The 24,064-nt window shown below is 29.6% G+C and overlaps 2 protein-coding genes across 3 annotated transcripts in view; one reads left to right on the forward strand and one right to left on the reverse strand.

Annotated features, from left to right (window-relative positions):
* The window catches only part of LOC118189128 (uncharacterized), a 39,170-nt gene extending 23,852 nt beyond the window's left edge, over positions 1–15,318 (forward strand). The window contains exon 4 of the mRNA XM_035359671.2: positions 7,505–15,318. Within this exon, the coding sequence (XP_035215562.1) occupies positions 7,505–7,814 (310 nt within the window). The 3' untranslated portion in view covers positions 7,815–15,318. The remainder of the gene's footprint in view (positions 1–7,504) is intronic.
* A 55-nt stretch (positions 15,319–15,373) lies between these two features.
* The window catches only part of Tdh (L-threonine dehydrogenase), a 38,492-nt gene continuing 29,801 nt past the window's right edge, over positions 15,374–24,064 (reverse strand). For both annotated transcript variants that reach the window (XM_035359669.2, XM_035359668.2), the window contains exons 8-9: positions 18,734–18,905; positions 15,374–16,028 (exon numbers count right to left, since the gene is read on the reverse strand). In XM_035359669.2, the coding sequence (XP_035215560.2) occupies positions 18,781–18,905 (125 nt within the window). In that variant the 3' untranslated portion in view covers positions 15,374–16,028; positions 18,734–18,780. The remainder of the gene's footprint in view (positions 16,029–18,733; positions 18,906–24,064) is intronic.

Raw genomic sequence — 24,064 nt, forward strand, 5'->3', positions numbered from 1 at the left:
AAAAATAACAAAACATTGGCAGAAAATCATAGATTTGGGAGGAGATTATTACCTGCACTAAAGGTACTGCTTTCATTCCCCCCGTAACTTTATTAAGAAAAAATTTTGGCGAAAAACTTGTTACAGCCAGATATTTTCTCCTGACATATATTAAAGTGACATTACTTTCCATTTTGGTGACTTCAGAATATTTTTATTCTGAAAAATGAAGAAGACAGTAAATGCTAATAAAGCACAATTTCTGAAACACTTCCTGGGAAATACAAAAGTACTGTAGTAGTTGTTTAAAAATTTATTTCATTTGTCTCTTTAATGATTAGTCATAAGAGTTTTTTTTTCCACATGTAATTGCTTCAGAATATTTAAATGTGTGTCAGTTTTCTCTTAAACATTCATTTTTACACTTTTCTTTTCTGATTTTTTTTTTTTTTTTTTTCTGCCAAAGGGGTAGTTTGCCTAAAACGACTATTAGAATAGTCATTCTTTCCTTTGCCAGGAAATCACCTCTTTCATTTCCCTTAATGCCACAATGAGGATTCCAAGATATAGCTAGTTTGAAGCCTAATTTGTTTTTCCAGCCCAAAGGGCGTTAGCCCAGAAGGGCTATTAATTTCGTTTTGACATTTTGCATTGATTCACTTTTCAAACTGTTGCCACCAAATATTAGGGCTTGTATTATATTTAAAGAAATTAAATAATGAATCTTCATAAATGTATGTATGTTTCTTGCGCTGTAATAAAGCAACAGTACCTAGGGCCATCAAATTTTGAATAACGTAATCCTTCACCGAATATGGCCATCTGGAAGCCCTAATTTGGGTTTGTTTTGTTATTGATTTCTATCATGTTACTCTTTAACAAATTTTTGATTAACAAACTTAATAATTTCAAAGCGAGTTATGGCAACACCGTACGAGGGAGGGGGAAGATTTTTATCTCCACCTTGCAAGACTTTGTATCAGAAATTCTAAAGATATGTTCATTTTAAAATTATATTGTGATATTGCTGTTAAAATTAATTTTATGATTTAAGTGCGAAAAACATGATACAGTACAAAGTCTGAAATCCGGATTGGGCAATTTGGGATTGTTCGGGATATTAGATCTTCAGTTTAAATCTGGTAAGATGGCATGCAGAAATTAGGCAATTAAAAATATAAAATCGTAATTTATGAAATAAAGAGCAATTATGATCTAAAAGGTATCAAAATTTACCAAAAAGAAAAGCTTAATATTTATTTATTTACTTTATTTAACATTTCTTTCAGTGTAAGTTGTTTAAGTTGCTTCGTTTTTTGTGCTAATACTTTCTGTTTAATTCTATAAACAGACGTAATTTCGTGTTCAATAACAAAGTTCCACTGTTCAAGTCCTGTAATTGCTGTGTCTAGAATACAAACTAACTTGTCAATCGAAATTTTTTTGTTTTCAATAACCTCTCTGTCACATTCTTCACTATCAGTAGTGGTATTTTCTGGATCTAGAACCATACTATTTAATTGATTGATGAATGGGGCATTGTCATCACAATAAAAAACTTCTGTTATATCATCTTCATTTACCGCTTCTCCACATTTCTTTACAAAATCCATTAACTGGAAAATTTCACCTTTAGTTTGTGATATACGAAAACCTTCAAATTCGCGACTATCATCTTCATTGTCCTCACCATGAAATATGGTAGCTGGCCATAAATTATGCCAAGTATTATTTAATGTATCTGGAGACACATCTTCCCACAATCTTGCAATGCTTCACACAGCAGATTTTATGCTAAAATATTTCAAAAATTCTTGAATAGTCTTGCTATTCTTCAAGAAATTAAACATGGATTTTAAAAATGCTACTTTATATTTGCAATTCAGCGCACGCACTATTCTGATATCCATAGGCTGAATGGCAGACGTACAATTTGGAGGGAAGAATAATACGGATACATTATCTTTCATTAAAAATTCAAGTAAAGTATGAGCCGAACAGTTGTCTACAGTCAGGTCTATTTTTGAGTCATCAGGTAAACCACCCAAATTCAAATGTTGCCGAGCCTTGGGTATAAAATGATTTTCTAACCAATAATTCATTAACGCTTGTATCATCCATGCTCTTTTATTTGCACGAATGTAACATAAAATTGTTACACCTTTAAATGATTGAGGTTGTGCATGTTTTCCTATTATGAAAAGTTTGCACTTGTGTGTTCCTGCAGCATTTGCGTACGCTAAAATTGTTTGTCTCGCTTTGGAATTTTTGACACTAGTTGGAGCCTTTTCTATAGAGCAGCGGTTCTCAACCTTTTGACAATCTCGTACCATTGAAACAAAAACTGAAAAACACTAGTACCACCACTATATTTTACAATGATTACTTTCCAATTTCTCAATAGAAATATTAAAAACAAATATATATATATTGCTATTTGCACTACCTATTGGTTCTTTGTATTAAATATGTACATTTAAAAAAACTGTTAGATTAAAAATTGATTATTGTTTTAATTACCAAAATTTCAGTTACAATACTTTAATTCTAAAATTTAGTGTGAAATTTGAGCCTGTTAAAGTGAGTTCAATTTCTTTATGTCTGGTCTTATTTCATTCAGCTTTAACTGTAAATTAGGACCCACTTTTAATTTTGGTTTGCATTTATATTTCATATTTAACATGGAAAAAATCATTGCTCACACAAACAGGTTGTGCAAAAAGGCAATACAAATTTGATAGCTTTATTTGAAATGCCTTTAAATTCTTTTTTTCTGTTCAGCCAAAAGTTAACAAGTGTGTCATTTTCGCAATCTTCATTTAGAGTTCGATCATAGGAAATTTCTATCAATTGTTCTTTTTTTTATGAGTTTTTTTTAATTTAATAGTTAAAAATACTTTCTTTGCGTACCACTGGTTGAGAACCGCTGCTATAGAGGTTGCCTAGGTATTTTGCAGTACATATTACCAGAAAAGACCAGTTTCATCAGCATTGTAAATTTGTTCTGGGGATAATTGTTCACTATAATGAGTTCCACTAGTAACAATCCTATAATATCCTAATCAGTGAATAGGGATTGATTCTTGAAAAAGGCATTTGTAAAGATTTTTCTGGTATTAAAAATATCAACCACTGTAAAGAGAAAGAGGCTAAAGAATAGAGATTTCTTTTAATAAATCCAAAATTTCAGCATTAGCTTTCTTTATAATGTTATTAATTCAATTGCGCATGCATGAAGTATAGTGGGAGAATAAAATTCTGTTTAGGGAAATACTTATTGTTCGGAGTTTTGTAAGCAGCATATTTATTTATTCTTTTTTCATAAGCAAAAATTTTAATTCGAAAGTAATTTCTAAGAGTTCTTTATTTCCTCAGAAACATTTTGTTGGTAGTGTGGTTTTTCCTTGCTTAGACATTTTCTTTGTATGTAAGTATAATAAAAATATATTAGTTTTATATTCAATAAATCTTCGTAAGATAATTAAGGTAAAAGTGCATTTTAGTTATTTATTTATGTGCTGGATTTAATATAAAATTTAAAAAGGGAAAATGTAGAAAGATGATCTATAAATCTGCATAACCCTTGGTCCTAAGTTGTATAAGTTATTGAAATTCTTATTTACATGGGACTTACTTCACTTTTTCCTTTAAATAAGTTGTTTCTGTAAAAATTTAAATAAGTTGTTTCTGTAAAAATTGTACTCATTATTTACTTTCAAGTTTTTTTTCATCCTTTAAATTAACAATTTCTATACACCTTCTGTAAAAGTAGTTGTAAAGCTAATATGCATAAGTAATATGGCTATAGTGCAAATGACAGTAGGCTATTCATAAAATACACCTATGTCCAGAAAACTCTGAAGAAAAGAAAGCATTAAAAATTTTCAAAACTAAGTTTGTTTAATTTTTCAGTATAACTCCTTTTTCTTTCAAGACATAGCACAAGTTTCAAATGTTTTGTATGTCTTGAAGAAGTCGCTTTCTGGAATGCTGTTTATATATTTTGCCATTATTACTTGAATGTCATGGAAGGGATTCAAATTGTCTTTCCTTCCTCGATGTGTTGAGTTTTTTAACTGTAGGAAAAATGTGCTAAGAAACGTAATAAGGCATGTATGGTATGGATAATGATGATCAAAATGTGCACAGAAAATCCATTGTCATTGAGAAACATTTTCTACTTTGAGTCAGAATGCCTGCACTTAATTTTAATTGTTTTTGAATTTTTTTAATTTTAGCTTTCTTTTAAACCTGTTTTGTTCCTTGTCATTTGTGAATGGATCTTTGGGTATTATTTTGCTGAGCACTTTTGAGTTGCCATTCTCCATATCCAAGTTTTGTACAGCTGTCTTTAGTTACAGAGTGAGGAATTGTACGATTAGCTAACTTAGTGCCTTCCTTTTGCCAAGAATATTATAAAGAATGAGGTTTTCTTCTCTTTTATTAATATTTAGGTTTATAAATAAAAGTGACAAATTAATTGATGATCCTCAGCAAGAAACCGGCAGAGAAATTTATTTATTTATGTGAGTGTTACTTATAGAATTTCCACTCTTTTCATTTTATTCCAGCTAACGTTAACCACCCCCAAAATGTATGTAACATTTCTTACCCTTGAGATTGACATTCTTCATTGTTTGTTTTAGTTGTTAATTTACATTCATTATTATATTTTGTAGATGGTTTTTTACATCCATGATTTACTTCTGTAACTATATGTTTCCTATGCAAAGCAGAATGTAATGTTGTATTCTCTAAAGTGTTCCAAGGTCACATAATGGGAAATAAATATGTACTGTTGTCTATGTCTGAAGCAGAACTTGGTGGAAAAAAAAAAATTATATACTATCAAGTCCAAAATTCAGACATTCATTAGCCAGAATGATGTATTATCTGGACCTCCCATAAAACAATATTTTTTAAGTCTCCCATTTGAAACATTCTGCATGTTGTTTCAGTTTTGAATAGCTAATTAGTGTGAAGTGATCCACAAAAATGAAAGTGTGATCCACTGGCTAGTGGATCACATTTTCATTTTTGACTCTTGAATGATTATGATGATCTTCTTCCACAAATTCTCGCATGTGTGCCTTTTTAACATCAGTAGGCCAGCCAGATCACTCTGCTTCTTAAATGACTATTCCTGGTTTTTGGCACCAAACCTACACAGTGTCATATCATACATTAGTTCCTACAGCTGTGCACATGATTTGGTGACATTCTATAGCTGACTTTTTGCAACAGAACTGAAAGTAAATACCGTATTTACGCGAATCTAATGCACATCGTTTTTGGCCAAATGTAGTACTCAAAATTGGGGTGCGCATTAGATTCGAGTGCAAAGTTCGCCGATGACGTCAGCAGTTCGCCGATGACGTCAACCAAATTTAAATCGTAACAATGGATTACTGTATTTCTCGACTACATTTACCGTTACATTTATGGTTGACACATTATTGCATAGAGGATACAAACTGAGGATTATTGCATAGAGGATTCGTACGTAGTCACGAAATGGAGGGCAAGCAGAGAAGAATGTCATATGACGCTACTTTCAAACGTAAAGTAATTCTTTATCCTGAAAGAAATGGCAATAGAAAGGCTGGGAGAGAGTTAAACGTAGCTGAGAGCAATGTTCGCTTGTGGCGGCAACAGAAATTGGCACTGTTTGCAACTAAAACTAGTAGAAAGAAATTCACTGGCCCTCGCAAAGGAAGACACCCTAAAATTAAAGAAAAAGTTTTGGAATTTGTACGTGAAAGGAGGAAGAATGGACAACCTGTGACTAGTGACACTATAAGAAATAAAGCAAAAGAGGAGGCTGAAGTTCTTGGAATACCGAAACCAGAGTTTAAAGCTAGCCGTGGATGTGTGGATCGGTTGATGAAGTGGATGGGTTTATCTCTAAGACGCCGTACAACAATATGCCAAAAGCTTCCTGCAGATTTTGAGGGAAAACTACTAACATTTTAGCTGTATGTCATCACACTTCGGAAGGAAAAGAATTTTTCAATGGGGCAAATTGGCAATGCTGACGAGACGCCAATTTGGTTTGATATGCCTCCTAACTACACCATTACGTAGAAGGGGACTAAGGAAGTTATCATCAAAATAGTGAATAAAGACGTTTACTATTAATCACTGATTGCAGAAACTGTTAGCTAGATAGAAATGTTACGATTTATTTCATGTTCATACTTTACGATATGTACTGTATATACAGTAGTGGTAATTAACAATGATTGTTTCACATAACAATAGCCCACCAATAGGTTAATTCTATGTTCTGCTACTTTATGTATAAATCTATTGTTGTATAAAATATGGTATCTAAATTTAAATAAAATTATCATACCATTGATTGATAGTTAAATACAAATCCATTGTTGTATAAAATAAGATTCAATAAATTCCTCATACCATTGATGCGCATTACATTTGCCGACAAAAAATTGTTTTATTATTTAAAGTTTTAAAATGGGGATGCGCATTAGATTCGATGGCGCATTAGATTCGCATAAATACAGTAATAATGGTTCTAATCTGGTAGCGTGATAGTTCCATTTCAGACATCTTGTACTTAATAATAACAATATTTTTTACAAATTTCACAATACAGTGTTCTAAAGCAAGTCTCTTTCTTTCAAATGCTCAAAATCGTTTGACAAAATATGATTACACACGCTAATGTGAACTGTTTGTGCACACGATATTCGCAGTGGTAGGAAACTTTCATTAAAACCCAATATTATATTTTGTAATGCTGTACACAATAACTGAATTTTAAAGACCAGTGTTAATTTGGACTTGAACCTGGCATGTCCTGTTTGTAGTACTGTCATAGCAGAGAATAATGTCTCAGTCATCAATCAGTTAACCAACAGCAAAACAACCCCGCCCCCAGTGGCAGGCCCTAACTTTTAATAGACGTTGACCACTACTAAAGGCTGGAAGCAGTGGTCACTTTATTATGGAGACACCCAATAGATGGGCCATCATTGCATCCTATGAGGGGACGGACAAATTACATCCATGCTTTTTCCGGGATTTGAGCTCAGGCCCTTCGGTATGGCAGTCAGAGCAACTAACTACTTTCCTGTCTGGGCAGCAAGAACAGCAAAACATGTAGTGTGGTCTTAAATCCAGAAAATATCATCACCATTTGTGAAAGAAGTGAGAAAAAGGTTGTTGAGAATAAAAAGATTCAGTTGATTACTTTATGAGAATTCTTAACTTGACAGTTACAAGACTTGAACAATGAAACTTTGTAACCGAACAAGAAATTATTTATCTGTATAAAATCAAAGAGAAAATATTAACACATGAAAGATAACTCTTTAACAAGCTTTCATTAAGAAAAAAAGGCAAAGAAAAATTTGAGAGTTTTTTTAGGAGTTTTATTCTTTTCAGACCATAAATGCTTCATTGTTTGAGAAACAAGTTTTCATATTTTAAATTTCACAATTTCTACATCTAATCTACATTTAAATTGATGATTCAAAGATTTTTTTTTTTTTTCTTTCAGTGCTGTAGCATCAAAAAAACAAGTTGTACCTCAAAGTAATGCTGGAAAAACCAGTTTTTTATCTTCTGGTATTTTTGATAGAAGTGGGAGTAATATTAAGTTAAAATCACCTACAGCTAATCACAATAATCCTCAAAATTCTATTGGTTATAGTGATAAACAAACAGAAAACAAGAAACTACTGAATGATGAAGGAATGAAAAAGAATCCTCTGTTTGATGATGAGGAAGAGGAGGAAGAGGACTCAGAAGATGAATGGTGCATTCCTCATTCTGGTGGTTATCAGAGAGTAAGACCTGGTGCTGATTAAATTTTGCTCAATATAATTTTCCTGCAGGCTGTGCGATAAGATGATTTTGTTATTTAACTCTGTATCTGTTCTGATTTCTAACTATTGTGTTTAGAATTGATGTATTCAGTATTGTAGCAGTAGAAAATCTAAACTAAATGAGATAGTTTTTGTCATCCTGTTATAACAAAATGCACCTATCCCTCATTTTATACAATCCTTATTTGTTGTGAATTTTAGTTAAGATTAATTTTATTTTGTTTTATTTTATTTTTAAGCCCAAACGGGCAGTTTGCCCAGAAAGGCTATTAATCTCATTTTGGCATTTTGCATTGTTCACTATAAAACATCGTTTCACTGTTCAAATTGTTGCCACCAAATATTAGAGCCCTGTATTATATTTGAAAAAATTAAATAATGAAAAATCTACATGAATGCATGCATTTTTCTCACATTGTGAAAAAACAACAGCACCTAGAGACATCAAATTTTGAATAACGTAGTCCTCCACTCAAATATGGGCATTTGGGGGCTCAGATTTTTAATTTGTTTTATTATCTATTTCATATCTTGCAAAATTTTAATGAATTTTGCTTAAGAAGCTCAATGATTTCCAAGCGAGCAATGGCAACACTGTACGAAAAATAAAACACTTTTATCTCCAATGCGCGAGACTGTGTATCAGAAATTCTAAAGATATGCCCTTTTTAAACATTCTGTGATACTGCTGTTGAATTGAATTTTGTGGTTTAAGTGCAACGAGCATGATATTTAATAAATAAAGGTAACGCACAAAATGTTTAAAAAAGGCCCCTTTGGCAATAATATAAAATCTGAAAGCTCTTTTTTTTTTTTTTTAATTTAGTGATATGGATGATAGAGATCTGAAATTTTTATTGAATTGAAAGCATTTATGTATAATTATAAACTAGTACAATTACTACTGATTACATTAACTACTAATTTACATGCTAATTAACTAATCATAATGTACTCATAATTGCATATGGAATGAACTTAGTTATAATTAAGATTCTTTTGAATATCTTCAGAAATCATGTACTATTGGATAATATTCAGAAGAGCCACGTTTTGAATTAAAATTTAGCCTTTAAAAATCTGAAACATTTATTACATGAACAGGTAAGAATAGTTTGGTTCCCTCCCTCTGCGATGATTTTAGTTTTTACAAGAAAATTTAAATTTTCACATAAATACCATTGCTTTGCTATCAACTTGCTGTTATATACTTTGTTTGGTAGATCATTTATAAGACAGAGCTGTTTATTAAAGTTTAAATTACATGACATTATCTTCCAATGCCAAATGTAATTATGTTTTCAGTATGTATAACTATGATAAATGACTAAAAGAATAGCATTGTTGCTTGTATAACAAAATATTTTTAAGGGTGGTTTAATTTTTGTATATTTATAAATCCCCCCTTACTTAATATATTTTGAATTTTTTTTAAGTTTCATTTTACTTAATATATTTTGAAATTTAATTGTATCAGTTGAGGAGTGGGTGTCATGTAATTTACAGTTTGTTTAAAGTCTGCATTTACAAGATTTCTCTTGAAGAATTTCTGCATTTCTTTAGATTGTCATGAATGTGTTGCTGTGTAATAATAAATGTATGCTTCTCCATTATATATTTATATATAACCATAAGCCTAAAAACGTGACATGCATAAATGTTGATAGTGTGCCTATTTTTAAGATTTAATGCTAATTTGCCCTTTAGTTAATTATAGAAAATATATTTCCCAGCTTCTCAAATCACATGGGATATATATGTTCAGTTTAATATGAAATATTTTTTAATTTCTTAAATTTATTTATTTAAAATTTGTAGAATTATATGTTCTTTGTTGCACATTATTTGATAAGCAAATATATTTAGCTGTGTTTAAGGTATATATTTTCTTCCTTTATTGTGAGGTTTATTTTTTTTAATTTCAGAATACTCATTTTTAAAAGTGGGTTTATTATTACTTTATTTTTGATAAATATTTAGCTAATAGTAAATAAAATTTCAGTTAACTTGGCTACTTTGCTCTTCTGCCCCCCCCCCGAAAGTTAAATGGGTAGTATAACCTTGTGAGCAATGTCTGACATGTATGTATCCTGAGATTTCATTTAGTGGTAACATTGTGAATGATTGTGAATTTCAAATGATTATAAAAACAGAAAATTTCTTCAGTAATGTATGATCTTCATATGCATTAACCATTTATATTCATAAATGTGCTTGTATTTATAGCCAAATCATGGGAACTTTGGAAACTCACTGGAGTAAAGCACTGAGAAAAATTGCAATAGCTTTTCAAAAAATCATTTTTTATTAATGAAAATGTATTTATGATTTTACTTAATATCACAATATAGTTTCAGGTTAAAAATAAGAAAATTGTATGCGATATTAGGCATCTTACTGTTGCAGTTCTAATGTGAATGATTTTAATTTAGTTTTAGATGTTTTAATCTATTGGGTTGGAGGGAAAGTTCTGTCGTATTTTAAAGAAAATATTTGAATTAATTTATAAAAATATGTGTTTAATATTAATCAATTATATATGCTCCGTTATTTGTTACAACCTGTTGCCATCTTCCAGGTAACCTGTAAATTCCTGTTTTGTAGACGTTCTCATCCATGGAGTTAAAATAGTCAGCAACTGCCTTAGAAACACTTTCAAAAGACTTAAATTTTTTTCCCGTTAGATAATTTTGCAGAGATCTGAACAGGTAATAATCAGAGGGTGCAATGTCAGGTGAATACGGGGGGTGACTAAGGATTTCCCATCCTAACGCATTCAGTTTTTGTAGTGTCACCACTGCAGTATGCGGGCGAGCATTATCGTGATGGAACACTATTCCTTTTCTGGACGCTAATGCTGGCCTTTTTTCTTTGATAGCTGCATTCAATTTATCCAGCTGATTGCAGTACAGACCCGCGTTGATGTTTTTTCCCTGTTTCAGCAACTCGTAATACAATGGACCTTTCCTGTCCCACCACAAACAAAGCAGTACTTTTCATTGATTGATACTTGGTTTTGGAACTGTTGCTGATGACGTTCCTGGTTTGCAGTAAGATTTTTTTCTTTTAATATTCTCGTAAAGAATCCACTTTTGACATGTTTTTCCCTTTAAATATTACAAGTAAATGATGAAGGGTAAAAAAGGGCACCTTTTATATTATACAGCAGCTAAAAAAAAACAAAAAAACAAAAATCCGATTGACTCACTAGCCAGATGTTTTTTTTATTTACAAGAAAAATCACCTGCCTATTTAAAATAGGACAGAACTTTCCCTCCAACCAGATAGTTTGTTGAATTTTAATAAGGGAGTGAGAAGATGTAGCTGTTATGAGGAAATTGATAAAAAGATATGCTTACATGGAAAATAAATATTAAAAAATTAAAAGCAAATGTTATATTTAATATTGTATAGTAAGTGAATAATATATGTCTTTTTTATATCTTGTTAAAAATTAAGGACAGGAAGAGAGTAAGAGATGGAAATGTGGATATAAAAAAACTTCATAAACATTGATTGATATTATGAACTAATAAAATTTAACAAAGCAACATTATTATTTTAAAGAATTGTAAACTATAATTTGAAGAACTGGATGGCAAATTTTAGCATTTTCAATGGAAATACATTTAATGTAATATCTAAATTTCCATTATAAAAAAACTTTTCTTCAGAATTGCATTGCATAATGTTTAAAAAATAATTTTCCCTGAAAACTGAAATAGGGCTGGTTGAATCGAATATGTGATAATAAAAGTCTTAGAAAAAAACTTCAGAAAGTTTCCATTGAGTATATTTATGGTTATAATTAATTACATTACATGATAATTACAGTAATAATTTGATTTAGTTTCTTTTCAGTTTGTATATATTTTTTTATGTTCCTGCCCACTAGAAAGTATAAAAACCAGCCATACAGAATAGTTTTTATTTAATTAAAATCCATTATGTATTTTTATATAATTTTTCATAATGCATTTGGGATTTAATGTATTATACTGACAATCTTTTCAAATTATTCATTCTGTTTCAGTAGTCTGTATGGTTTGAAACCAAATAAAAAAACTGTTGAATTTTTCTAAATATAATATGTAATGTAATCTTTACTTATGCTATATACAATGCAGTTATACATCATATGATGTGATCTTATTTTTATTTTCTTTTGTGTGTGTGTATATACATATATTTAAATTCAGCTTATTTGCATTATCTTATGATTTTCTCTGCTGTTAAGTGTAAGGTCTTGTGTGTTTTATCATGTACATCTGGTTATTGTTAGATTTTGTTGTAAAAATAATAGTTTAAAACTATTAAATTTATGAAATGTATGGAAGGGAAAAATTCTATAAATAAATGTGATATTGTCATTGAAATTAAAAACATATCTGAATATGGAAGAATTGTGATATCTTGTGGTAGAAATTATGTTTAAGTCAGTAGTTTACTTTTTTTAAATTCAGAATGCAAGTGTTTTATTTCTTTCAATGCATTTGTAATGGTATTGATTAAATACCATTTTAATGCTTTCAGTAATACAATTGAATTTTACTTTAGCAAATCTTTCATAAAATAGTAACATTCCAAAGTTTAATAATAAAAGCTTGTTATTGTATTCCACAATCATTGATCTTTTTAATTATAAATATTTTGTGATATATGTAATCGATCATTTTTAGGTACTTTATAATGGTTCTAAAAAGAGAAATTTGATTTCTATTAGAAAGGAATTTCAACAAATAATAATTTATTTTACATCTGTTGAATTTTCTTATTATATATTTTATTTATAATAGTTGTTTTAGTTATTCTTTATACACTTATCAGGTAACCAAATATTTACAAATTTTTATAATGAAAATATAAGGTTTAGTATAGTATTATGTAATATTACCTTTCTTAAAGCTAGTTAGATAACAACCTAAAATTGTTATCGTATATGAAGTTTGACTAATATTTGTTTTGATATAATTTAAAGTACAACTTAGTGGTACTTTAAATTAAAACAGTACTTTGTTGGAACTGTTATAATTTTATTTTTATATATGAGCACAAAATTTTAAATATTTAATATTATTTACATTTTTTTTTCACTGATTTTTCTTCTCATTCAGCTATGAAGAGCAGCATTTTCCAAAAATAAATTTATCATACCTTTGTGGGAAAAGTGTTATAGATTTTTACTATGTTTTAGAACATATCTTGTTTTTTTAAAGCTCTTAAAAATTATTTGTTCATAAAGAAATGGTAAGCATTGTGGGATAAGATTATTTGTCTGCTTCCGAAACATGATATATGAGAACACCATTGCTCATAAATGTAGCATGAAGCATTTTACAAAATTTTTATTTGTTCTCAGCATAAATACTCTTGAAAGATACTGATTATAAATAAAGGTGTATTGATTTTTTATGCACTTTTGTAAAGATTTTTTTTCCATTAGTTAATCTATGTATAATAAATGTGATGACATAGGAATAATATACTCTGTTAATAATAAATTCATTAAAATGTATATGTCACGGGTATATATATATATATATATATATAATATATGTATAGATATATAATTTTATATATTGTTTCATTTCACATTTGTGCATTAAAAATGTGATAGTGAAGTATTTTTGCATTTAAGGAAAAAGATTGGAAATTTAGATTTATTATACAAAGTTTTACCTCTAAATGTATATGTAATATAAAATAATACTTATTATATATTTATTAAATTGAAATTGACCATTCCATGTATCTCAAAGTTTACAATTGGGTTTCAATATAATTCCTGGAAAATTACGTATATTATGTAATACATTAATTGATAATTGTTATTTTTATTTTAATTTTGAAGCAAAAACAAATTATGACCAACTGTATATTGTCGAGCGAGTAGCATGATTATCTACTTGGCTTGGACTTAAAAAGTTTAAAGAAGATGGCAGATATTTTGCCAATCTTCAATAATTCTGTATAGTCAGACTGTTATTTCAAGTGTGCAGTTATTTCTTGATTCATGATATCAGTATAAGAAGTTCTTGACATCAAAATTCATGAATTGAATTAAAAAGCTTCTAAAAACTTTGAAAAAATTTAGTTGTCACCAGGATATAAAATGGTTACTCAAAAAATAACATCAATATATGTACTTGATGTTATAAATAAAAGGTGTTAAGAGCATTAGGGTCTACATAACCAAGCAATCTATTGTTTTAGTCAAATAGTTTTTCTAATGCTGAAATAATTATAAGTCATCAAATAAATGAATATATAAATAAAAAAATTCATTGGAAGTGGGATAGGACTAATTTCTTGATTATTGTAGATTCCTGAATCACTTTTAGTGTACATTGAAGGAATATACTAAAAATTATTTTGATAATGGCAGAGATAATTAAGTGTTTATTTACACACCTATCTTAGATATATCTGTATGTATATTAGTAATAAATATTTGGAAAGGCTTTTTATGAATATAAATTTGAAATTGAAAAATGAATGATCATTCAGTGAGATGGCTGTATATCAAAATATTTACTTGTCATGAGAATTGAACTGAATTTATAAATATTAGTTTTAAAGTATAATTTACATAGACCATATCTGAACATGTTTCTAAATTGTTTTCATAAAATTCAAGGTAATATATCAGTTTTACCCATCATGTGTCAGGCATGTTTTTAGAAACAGTAAAGTACTTCTGTATATATATGAAATTATGCTCAAAAAGGTCTAAAATATGTGAACAAACTTTTGAAATAAATTTCTATATAAATTTCTTAATATTGAAATCAAATTATGAAAATCAGTATTATTTAGGCTGTTTTTGATATTTTATATAACACGAAATTATATTATTTACATAGTATTATTGATACTGATACATTTTCATAGTTTTTTAATTTGTAGCTTTTTGATTCATGTTTAAATTTATATGAATGCTTACAAGCTGTTAAACGCACGGGAAGTCAATTTCAAAGTGTATGTTTTTTTAAATGAATGCTAACATTATAATGTACAGTGTTCTTGCATTTATTTAAATGAGTATGAAATATTCAAATGCTAACATTATAATGTACAGTGTTCTTGCATTTATTTAAACGAGTCTGAAATATTCAATCATCATTTACAAAAATTATTTTGGCTGTATTGTTGTGCGGATTTTATTCTTTGACTGTCAATTATTTGCCTGTTTGTGTCTCTAATTTATTCTCTGCTTTAAAGTTTTCAGAAACTGGAAAATGATCTGAGAAAAAGTTTGGTATTTTGTTAAAGCTTCTCCAAAGAAGTTAAACTGTAATATAAAAATAGATTAAAATATTTTGCTTTTTCTATTTATTTTAGTTTCAAATTTTTTCATCAGTTATGAGGTTACAAGTAGTTTTTTTTTTTTTTTCCCCCATGTGTGTGAAATAACATGTTCATTTGATGTTTTGTTATAGCTGTGATATATTTGTGTACATGAAATAAAATGTATTGCTAAAGCATCTTTGTTGAATATCATTACATTTATATTTGTTTTGAATACATAATTTAAACTAGACTTCTCAAAGATAATTTTTATAGTTATTCGTAAATTTGACTTAATTTAAAAACCAGTGGAATTTAAGTATTTACATAAAAATACAATTTTGTAGACTTCAAGTACTATATCTTCTGGCTGATTTCTGATCCATCAATTTAGGCATTTTTCTGATGGGCGTATATGTCAGTCACCACTGAGAATTTTTCTGTATGCAAGTATTGACTATCATTTTCTGTTGAGTTAACTGCTAGACATTGAGATTTTCCTTGGATACTTGGCCCATTCCAATTTCAACATGTCTGTCATAGAATAAAACTATTCCTTGAAAATATTTTTTTTTTTTTCTTTTGCTTCTTCAAATTTTATAATTTACTGCAGTGTATTTATGAAAATATTTTAGAACCAAAATGTAAAGTAAACATCATTTCAATGTTTAAATTATTTACTTTTATGCCTATATGAATATTTGAGATTAAATCATGCAAATTTGTTTATGTTTTATACTGAGCTTGGCAAAGAGGATGGGCAATACTGAAATGCTTCCGGCGCTTTTCTATATTAGATATGGCAAACCTATACCTTGATATTATTTCATCAATGGAATTTTCTGCATTACCAGTTGCTTAGGTCAGTTTCACTGCAGATAGTTTTCGTATGGTTGAATCTTCACATCACTGGGGGCAAGAAGAAAAATTATTAAATTAGTGTCACATTTATCAACTAATAATTAAATCTGATTTAGCAAAAATCAAAAATACCACTGTAAGAAAATATCAGTGATTTCAATTAACAGTTATTTTCCCCCTCCTTTCAGAATTCATTCTTAATATAGAATTATTATACAAAACATCACAAAATGTTCTCTTGTAAAAATTATTACATTAACAGCGATTCAGAATTTTTTGTTAATTAGTTAAGATATATTTGTTGTACATCATATAACTTGATAATTATGGTTTCAGTTTTATTTCATGAATATCTAAACTTTTGATTTTTAGAGCAGAACAAAGGAGTGAATTGTCGTCTGACGCAAATCTAAAAGCAATCAAATGCAACTGTTTTAGTGGCATGTTCTTCTGTATTCAAGTTCATAAAACAGTATCCAGACTATTGAAATTGTGCTTATTTTTTCCTTCCTTTTTATTCAAACTGTGTGTGTTTAATTACATTCGCTATTTTTAATAGTATAAAAGATTTTAAGCTGATCCTTTGTAAGTAATACTATCTGCTAAAAGCCTAATATTCAAAATTCAGGTAGGCAAAAAATGCAGACGTCAGGCTCTTAAATTTTTATAAACAAACTTAAAAATTGTTTTTTATATAAAGCATTATAGCTGTATTCCATTTTCAGTATTTTTGTTGCATTAAAAAAGATTACATATACCTAAGATATGTATTTGTAACATACAGGGTATCCATAATTTATTCACCAGATAAAAATATAATTTACAAATAATACAGATTAAGAGATAAGGAAAAAAGACTGAATGAATTTTATTTAGTACTTAAAAAAATTTTATAGTAATACACTTCACATGACCACCATTAGTTGCTCGGAGAATATGCACATATCTTTTCTCGATTTCCCTCCAGAGGATATTAAGTCACAGTATTTGTTTCTGTAGTGATTCGATTTTTCAGTTCTTCGATGCTGCGAATCTGTAGCATAAACTCTTCTTTAGATATCCCCAGAAAAAGAAGTCAAATAGCTTGTTGTCTAGAGAATCGCATGGTCATGAAGTTGGTCCAGCTTAACCAATCCATTGATCTGAGACTGTTTCATCAAGGAACATGTACATGTGTAGCCCAATGACAGGGAACCGTATCCTGTTGGAAAAACGGTTTGGCTGCATTTCTTCTGATTGCAATACAACAGCATACCAAAGTAATCGTCTGAATTAATTGATGAATCTGACAAAAGAATGTCTAGTTATTTTGTTACATGCTTATTACACATCAGACGTTAACTTAAGGGCTACCTTGCTCAATTTCCCTTACAAAATGCTGCTTTTCTGACACCCAAATCCTGCAGTTATGTCGATCAACCTGTCCTCAAACATGAAACGTCTGAATATGTTTTTCTGAGGAAATTGGTCATGATTACTGATATGGTCAAGAATGTATACAGAAAATTCCTTATGTATGATTCTCATTAAATTTGATTTGTTTACAGATCTGCATTTTATACGCTGTCAATTGCAATCATTCATGAAAACTTTATGAACATTTAACCTGGGAATTTACTGTGACTACACACAAACATATCTCAAATGGCAGAAACATTTTCATTGCTGACACTTGACCTACCTGCACATTCTTTATGCAAAACATGTCCTGTCTCTTGAAACTGCTTTAACCATCTTTTAATTGATTGTATTGGTGAAGGTTTATTAAATTCACGTTGGAATCGCCTCTAAACAGTTTTCGAACATTTCCCATAACCAGAGAATGCACATGGCTTTTTAAATGCATAATGCCATTTGTCTGTAAACAAACAATTTCCCTGTTGCCATTTCCAAAAATTAGAACAAACAAAATTCCTTGAATTAAACATTACATTGATATAAATTATTTTCTGGTACTTCATAAAATTACATTTCAATTTAATTTTGTTACCCAGTGACTAAATTATTTACATCCTGTATTTGGATTGCGTAAAAGGAATAACTTTCTTACATAGGTAATTATCTAATTTTGTTGATATATTTACTCAAAATGTGCTTAATACCTATTTTGCTAGATTAAAGTTGTTTTGGCCACGTGATATTAAAAAAAATGTATATTTTTAGCATGATGCATGTAGCATATTGTTCAACTATAATATTGGGGAAATGAATATTATAAACAAATTTTCATTATAGAACTTATTCAAAAACTTCATGTTTACACATTATACATGTACAGAATTATGATTAATTTGTTATAAATGTCATCAAACAAGGTTTATATATATAATTTCAAGTTTAAAAAAATCTATTGGGCAAGCTTTTTCTTATTCATAACATTAATTTTTTTTGAGTTATTTTATATAACCATTCATTTAAATAGCATAAAAAAGAAAAATTATGTAATGGAGCTGATAGTTTCACTTCTTTAATATTTTGGACTATCTTTTCAGGAAATTAAATTATGATTTTAGTAACTGCTTTTCACACGTCATTCCATTTAATACTGTTTAATATTATGCAAGCATAGAACATTTTTCAAATATATAAAAATGTATTTACTAAAAAATATTTGTAACTTTACTTGTAAATGCACACAAATGGAATATTTTTTCCACTTGACTAGGAAAACCTGTTATACTGATATCCTGGTTGAAAATAATTATGTAAGTATTTCTGAAATATCAGAAATACTTACATAATTTAATTATTACCTTCAGTTCCTTTAAGCAAATATTCCAGACATCCATAATATTTGCAATTATGTATATTGAGGCTTCAACATATTTATCATGGCAGTGCATATTTCATCTAGTCCATATCTATGTTTCCAACCCCAGTCTTTTCGAGCATTTATATCTTCAAATTCTTGAGGCCAAGAATCGGCTGAAATTGAAAAAAAAAAAGAGTTTAAATTTCTTGTCCATAAAAATAAACAAATGAATGAATAAAACTATATTCTGAGGATTAAATGATTTAAAGTAAATGCTTTTTTTTTTTTTTTTTTTTTCTTTTTTTTTACTCTCGTATTAGCATTGTCAACCACATTATGTATAGACATTCCTTGTTTCAATTTACATTTAAACCTTGATTTCAACAGACAAAATTACTCATTCTGTGCAGGCTATCGAAGCTGTTTTAATACATGATTATGTAATAACGGATTTATTTATTGCTTTCCTGAAAATTATATTTTTGTTGAACTGGAATGCAGATACTTTACTACTTCTTCCTTCATTTCTTCAAATTATATTTGGATGTTTGTACATTCCTGATAAATTGATATGCTAAACTGTGCCTTTATTATTCAGTATATAACAACTTGTATCCTTTGCTACCATAAACTAAGCTAGACATTAGAAGACTCTCTAATGAATAATCACTGAATCTTAAGGTACTACAAAATCAGGAGAAGGGTGTAAAGAACCCTTTATTAACTCAATGTTTATAGATGGCACCAGCTTGTGCTTACAAACCAACACTTTTGGCTATATTCAAAAGGTAATGAATAATTTAAGATTTAGTGAAGTTAAGTTTAGCCTAACGGCTTCACAGGTAACTAATGCTCAAGCTGGCTCTCTCAATGCCACAGAAATTTAATCACTAGAGAATCAAAAGTTAGCAACATGTCCTTCAGGCAGAACACACTCTGATTTCACCTTCAAAAACATTCCTTTAAATATTAATTTCTTTCTACCTCATTTAAACGATTTGCATTCTGGCAAGAAAGTGTGAGTTGAAAGTAAGAGGGATATGAAAGTCTCTTAAACATAAATTAACTGTTAAATGATCTGAATAAATTCCCACAAGTATTTAACTAAAAATTATTATTTCAATTCATATTTTATATAATCATAACTTAACCTTAGAGAATATAAATTAAAAACAGAAATTTTAGATGAGTTTTCGATGTCAATTTAGTATACAGAATTCTCATCAAGGGGACATATGATATAAAAATTTTCAGTTTTGGGCTAGAAATATAAAGTAGCCTGAGACGATTCCAAAAATATATAATTTATATATGTTTCGAAATTTTAAGACCAAAATCTTTCATTAAAAATGTAGACAAGCACTAGCAAGGCCCAACAGTTGAGAAGATGTCTGGTGTGGCAACAATACAGCCATATCAGTTGGTAAAAAGTATGTTCATAAACATTCTTTGTTAGAACCTGTTTTATTAGCTGATTGTTTAGAAGTCTCTCTGATTAAAAAAAACTACTGTTAAATTGCATTCATGGAAGAAGTCAAAATCCACCGCTCAAACGGTGCAGTGCTTAGCGTCGATGACTGCCATGCCGAAGGGCCCGGATTCGAATCTCGGAGAAGGCATTGATGTTTGTGAATGTATAGTGTCTGTGTGGCATGGAAGTACTCGAAATATGCGGCGAGCTGAAAGTCCTCTAGAGAGGTTGGGGGTAGGGGAAGAAGAGTGGGAGACCTTCGGACTCGTCCCCCATGTGGTGCTCTTCATCAAAATTGGGGTCGGAACTGAGTGAAATCGACTGTCATCTGTAAGGTGCTCAAGGCTGTTGCCAACTACTGGTGCTTTTTGTGCTGCTATACGTCACACAGTGAACAACAACAACTGAAAATCCGAATGAAAGTTTTAATAACTGCTCCTATCACGCATACCAACAATTGTTTGAGTGTCATCACATTAAAATTAGATTTATTAGATGCGGTAATATGTTTTAATGATGGTGAACAAAGCTGCAATAAGTAATGGAATTATTAGGAATACCATTTGAATTTTAATAGATTGCGATAGAATTTGTGAGGCCCATCTCGCTTACCAAAAGGTTACGATAGAATTTATGAGGCACATCTTGCTTACCGAAAGCTTTCTAAAATGGCTAGAAAGAAACACAAGTTAATGAAACAAAAACAACAAGATTCAGAAATGCCAGTTCAAGATGATTATGGTGCAGGAAAATATTAAAATGATTTTTTGATCAGTTATTAGTGTTTAAATGTTTTTTTCAGTTTTTCTTATATCATGTTTTTTTTTTTTTTTTTTTTTTTACTTTGGTACACTTTTCTTCAAAACTATTCATCCTAAAAGGTTTAAATTTTCCACAGTTGTTTATCTTAACTAGTTCTTTGAAACTATGCAAGATATAAAATTTATAATCATTAGTTTTGGACATATTAAAAATTTAATACCATTTTTTTCTATGATTTTCAAAACATTTTACTAATTTATTTTTAATATTTTTTTCTTTTTAAGTAAAATGTAAAATACTGCTTATTATCTTAAATGATATGTTTTTAACCATCTTGCAACATTTGAAGGAGTCATGCAGTATTTTTTAAGAAAAATGTACCACACTAGCACACTGTCATAAAAGATTCGTCAAAAGTAAGAGAAATTAAACAACATTGGTTTCTAAAAACATTAAGCTTTAAATTTACATTTTGTGTGTTTTACATAATGTACAAGTTGTCTATTTTAAATGAATAAAAGAATTTATAGTATACGTTTATTCTGAGAATTATACCGTAATAACTTTTGTCCCGAAATAGTTGCATTTCGCCAGTCGATATGTCAAATGCCCTCTTAGGATTTCTTTCCATTTTTAAGGCAGAAATGCAAAACTTAACTTTAATGATGCCATTGTTATAACTGCCTCCAAGATTGAATCCCTGATCAACTGAGAGAGATATCCCGTCAGCTCATGAAGCGTGAAGATAAAAATAATCCACACAATATACAATAATACTCACAATGTTGTTTCCTAAGAATGTTTTTAATAATCGTTATGTTATAGCCATGTTTCTGAAATTGCTTTCTGTAATTCATTAGATATATTTTTTTCTTTTTAGTCCAAAGGGGCTTTGTGCCTGAAGGACTGTTTTCGTTTTGCTATTTTGCATTGAACCACTATAAATGTCCGTTTCACTTTTCAAACTGTTGCCACCAAATGTTAAGAGTCATGCATTCTATCTGAAGAAATTAAATAATGAAAAATCTGCATAAATGTATGTATATTTCTCGCATTGTGATAAAACAACAGTACATAGAGCCATCGAATTTTGAATGACGTAATCCTACTGCGAATATGGGCATGTGGAAGCCCAAATTTGAAATTTGGAATTTGTTTTATTATCGATTTAATATTTTTTAAAACTTTAACAATTTTTGATTAACAAATTCAAGAATTTCAAAGCTAGCAATGGCAAACGTTCTACAGAAATAACATTTTTATCTCCAGCGCGCGAGACCTTGTATCGGAAATCCTAAAGATATGCTGAATTTGAAACTATATTGCTCTTGAACTGAATTTTATGGTTTAAGTGCGAAGAACGAGATATTTAATAAATAAAGGTAACAGACAAAATGTTAAAAAAAACGCCCCTTTGGACGTAATTTAAAATCTGAAACCTTTCAGATTTTCATTTTTTTCATATGTACTTTCTCCACGTAAATTCCGAAAGATATATGAGGTGATGTCCAGCCGCGGCCTGTGACTTTTTTTTTAGTCTACTCGGCTAAACCCAACATTTTGGGTGTGAACATCCGTTGTTGGATATACAAAATTATACTTGCGATTCACAGTAAAGTGACTATAACCAGCGTCCTCAAGTTGCTCCGTTTTATATTGCTTCCAGCAGTTTGAATAACTCGTTAATCCATCTTATGAATGTTCAATGATTTTCTCCATAAGTATACCAGCATCTCTATTCAAGATTTGAACAATTAAGTGCTCGCCATCTTCCCGACATATTCCTCCAAAAATCCCCTGTTGTGGGAGTATTCTGCCACAGTTGTTCTTACATCGGATGAACAAACTTTCGTCTATTTCGACTATTTTATTGGGACTATCTGTGTCTTTGAGTCACGTAGGGAAACCATTTATCGCATGCAATTGTTCCTGTCAACTGCAATTCTTTCACACATATTTAAGCTGTTTGTTACACCATTTAATGGATGTCAACTCCTCTGCTCAAGAATACATTAATCTAAGAGCAGTGACTAATGATATTCTTGAACCACTGAACCAATTTCAAACAAGGAGGCCCTTCTTTCTCATGATTTTTAACATTGCACCTGCAAATGGTTTCGTCGTTTACGTATAGTTTCATGTTGTGGCCATTTTCGCATACTTACTTGTCAGGTAAATGACGTCTTTCTTGAAAAAATTATATGGCACCCACCTCTTTATTTTGGTAAATTGATTGTTAACCGCATATTCACAAAAAGGCAAGAAATATTTTTAAAAAAAAAAAACTAATACAAATTCGAAACCCTTAACAAAAATTAAACACGATACTAATATAAGAATATGTGGCAAGAGCAAAAATGTGACAGGTAGCGAGGTATGAGAACACGGGGCTAGATATCTAGGTTGATTAGCGATTCATTCTTGGGGGGGGGGGCGAGACGCTATAGCAAGGAAGTATCGGAGTCTCATTATTTAAGAATTTATTTAGTTTTTTAAGGCACAAGTGCGAAACCAAAACTTGTAAATTTGATTTCAATAAATGCAATTTATCAAAGAAAAAAAAAATTTTTTTTTAATTGTCTTTTTCTTTAGATCAATAGATACTTTACTTTTTGTAGTCCATAGCAGGTATACCATTAAGCTGAACTCAAAATTTTTCTGATTTCCCTCTGAGCGGCCAGGGTTTTTCTCTAAGTAAGCACAAATTTCCCAAAATTACAATGAGATTTTTTTTTTATTTAATTGTAAAAACTCTCCTGGTATTTCATACCTGGATTTATTTTCTTTTGATATATTGCCTTAATTTCTTTCTCATATTTTAATACACATGTTCTTACAGATATCACATACGTTCACATACGTGTTTAATACATACGTTCTTACAGATATCACAAAAAATATTCTAGGCCGTATATACGGCCTTGCCGCTTAGAGGGTTTAAATTCAAGCATGCTGGAGATGTTCCATGAAATGTTTCCATAAAAGTCATTAATCAACATTCTGGCACACAGTTGGTTGAAATATATAAAAATTTCATTTATTAAAAAAGAAACAGAAATATTTGAAAATGATTATGCTTTTGATAACTTTATTATCATA

Source organism: Stegodyphus dumicola, chromosome 9, assembly GCF_044657685.1.
Source record: "Stegodyphus dumicola isolate Sdum_Otavi_A_Nest chromosome 9, ASM4465768v1".
NCBI classification, from domain to species: Eukaryota; Metazoa; Arthropoda; class Arachnida; order Araneae; family Eresidae; genus Stegodyphus; species Stegodyphus dumicola.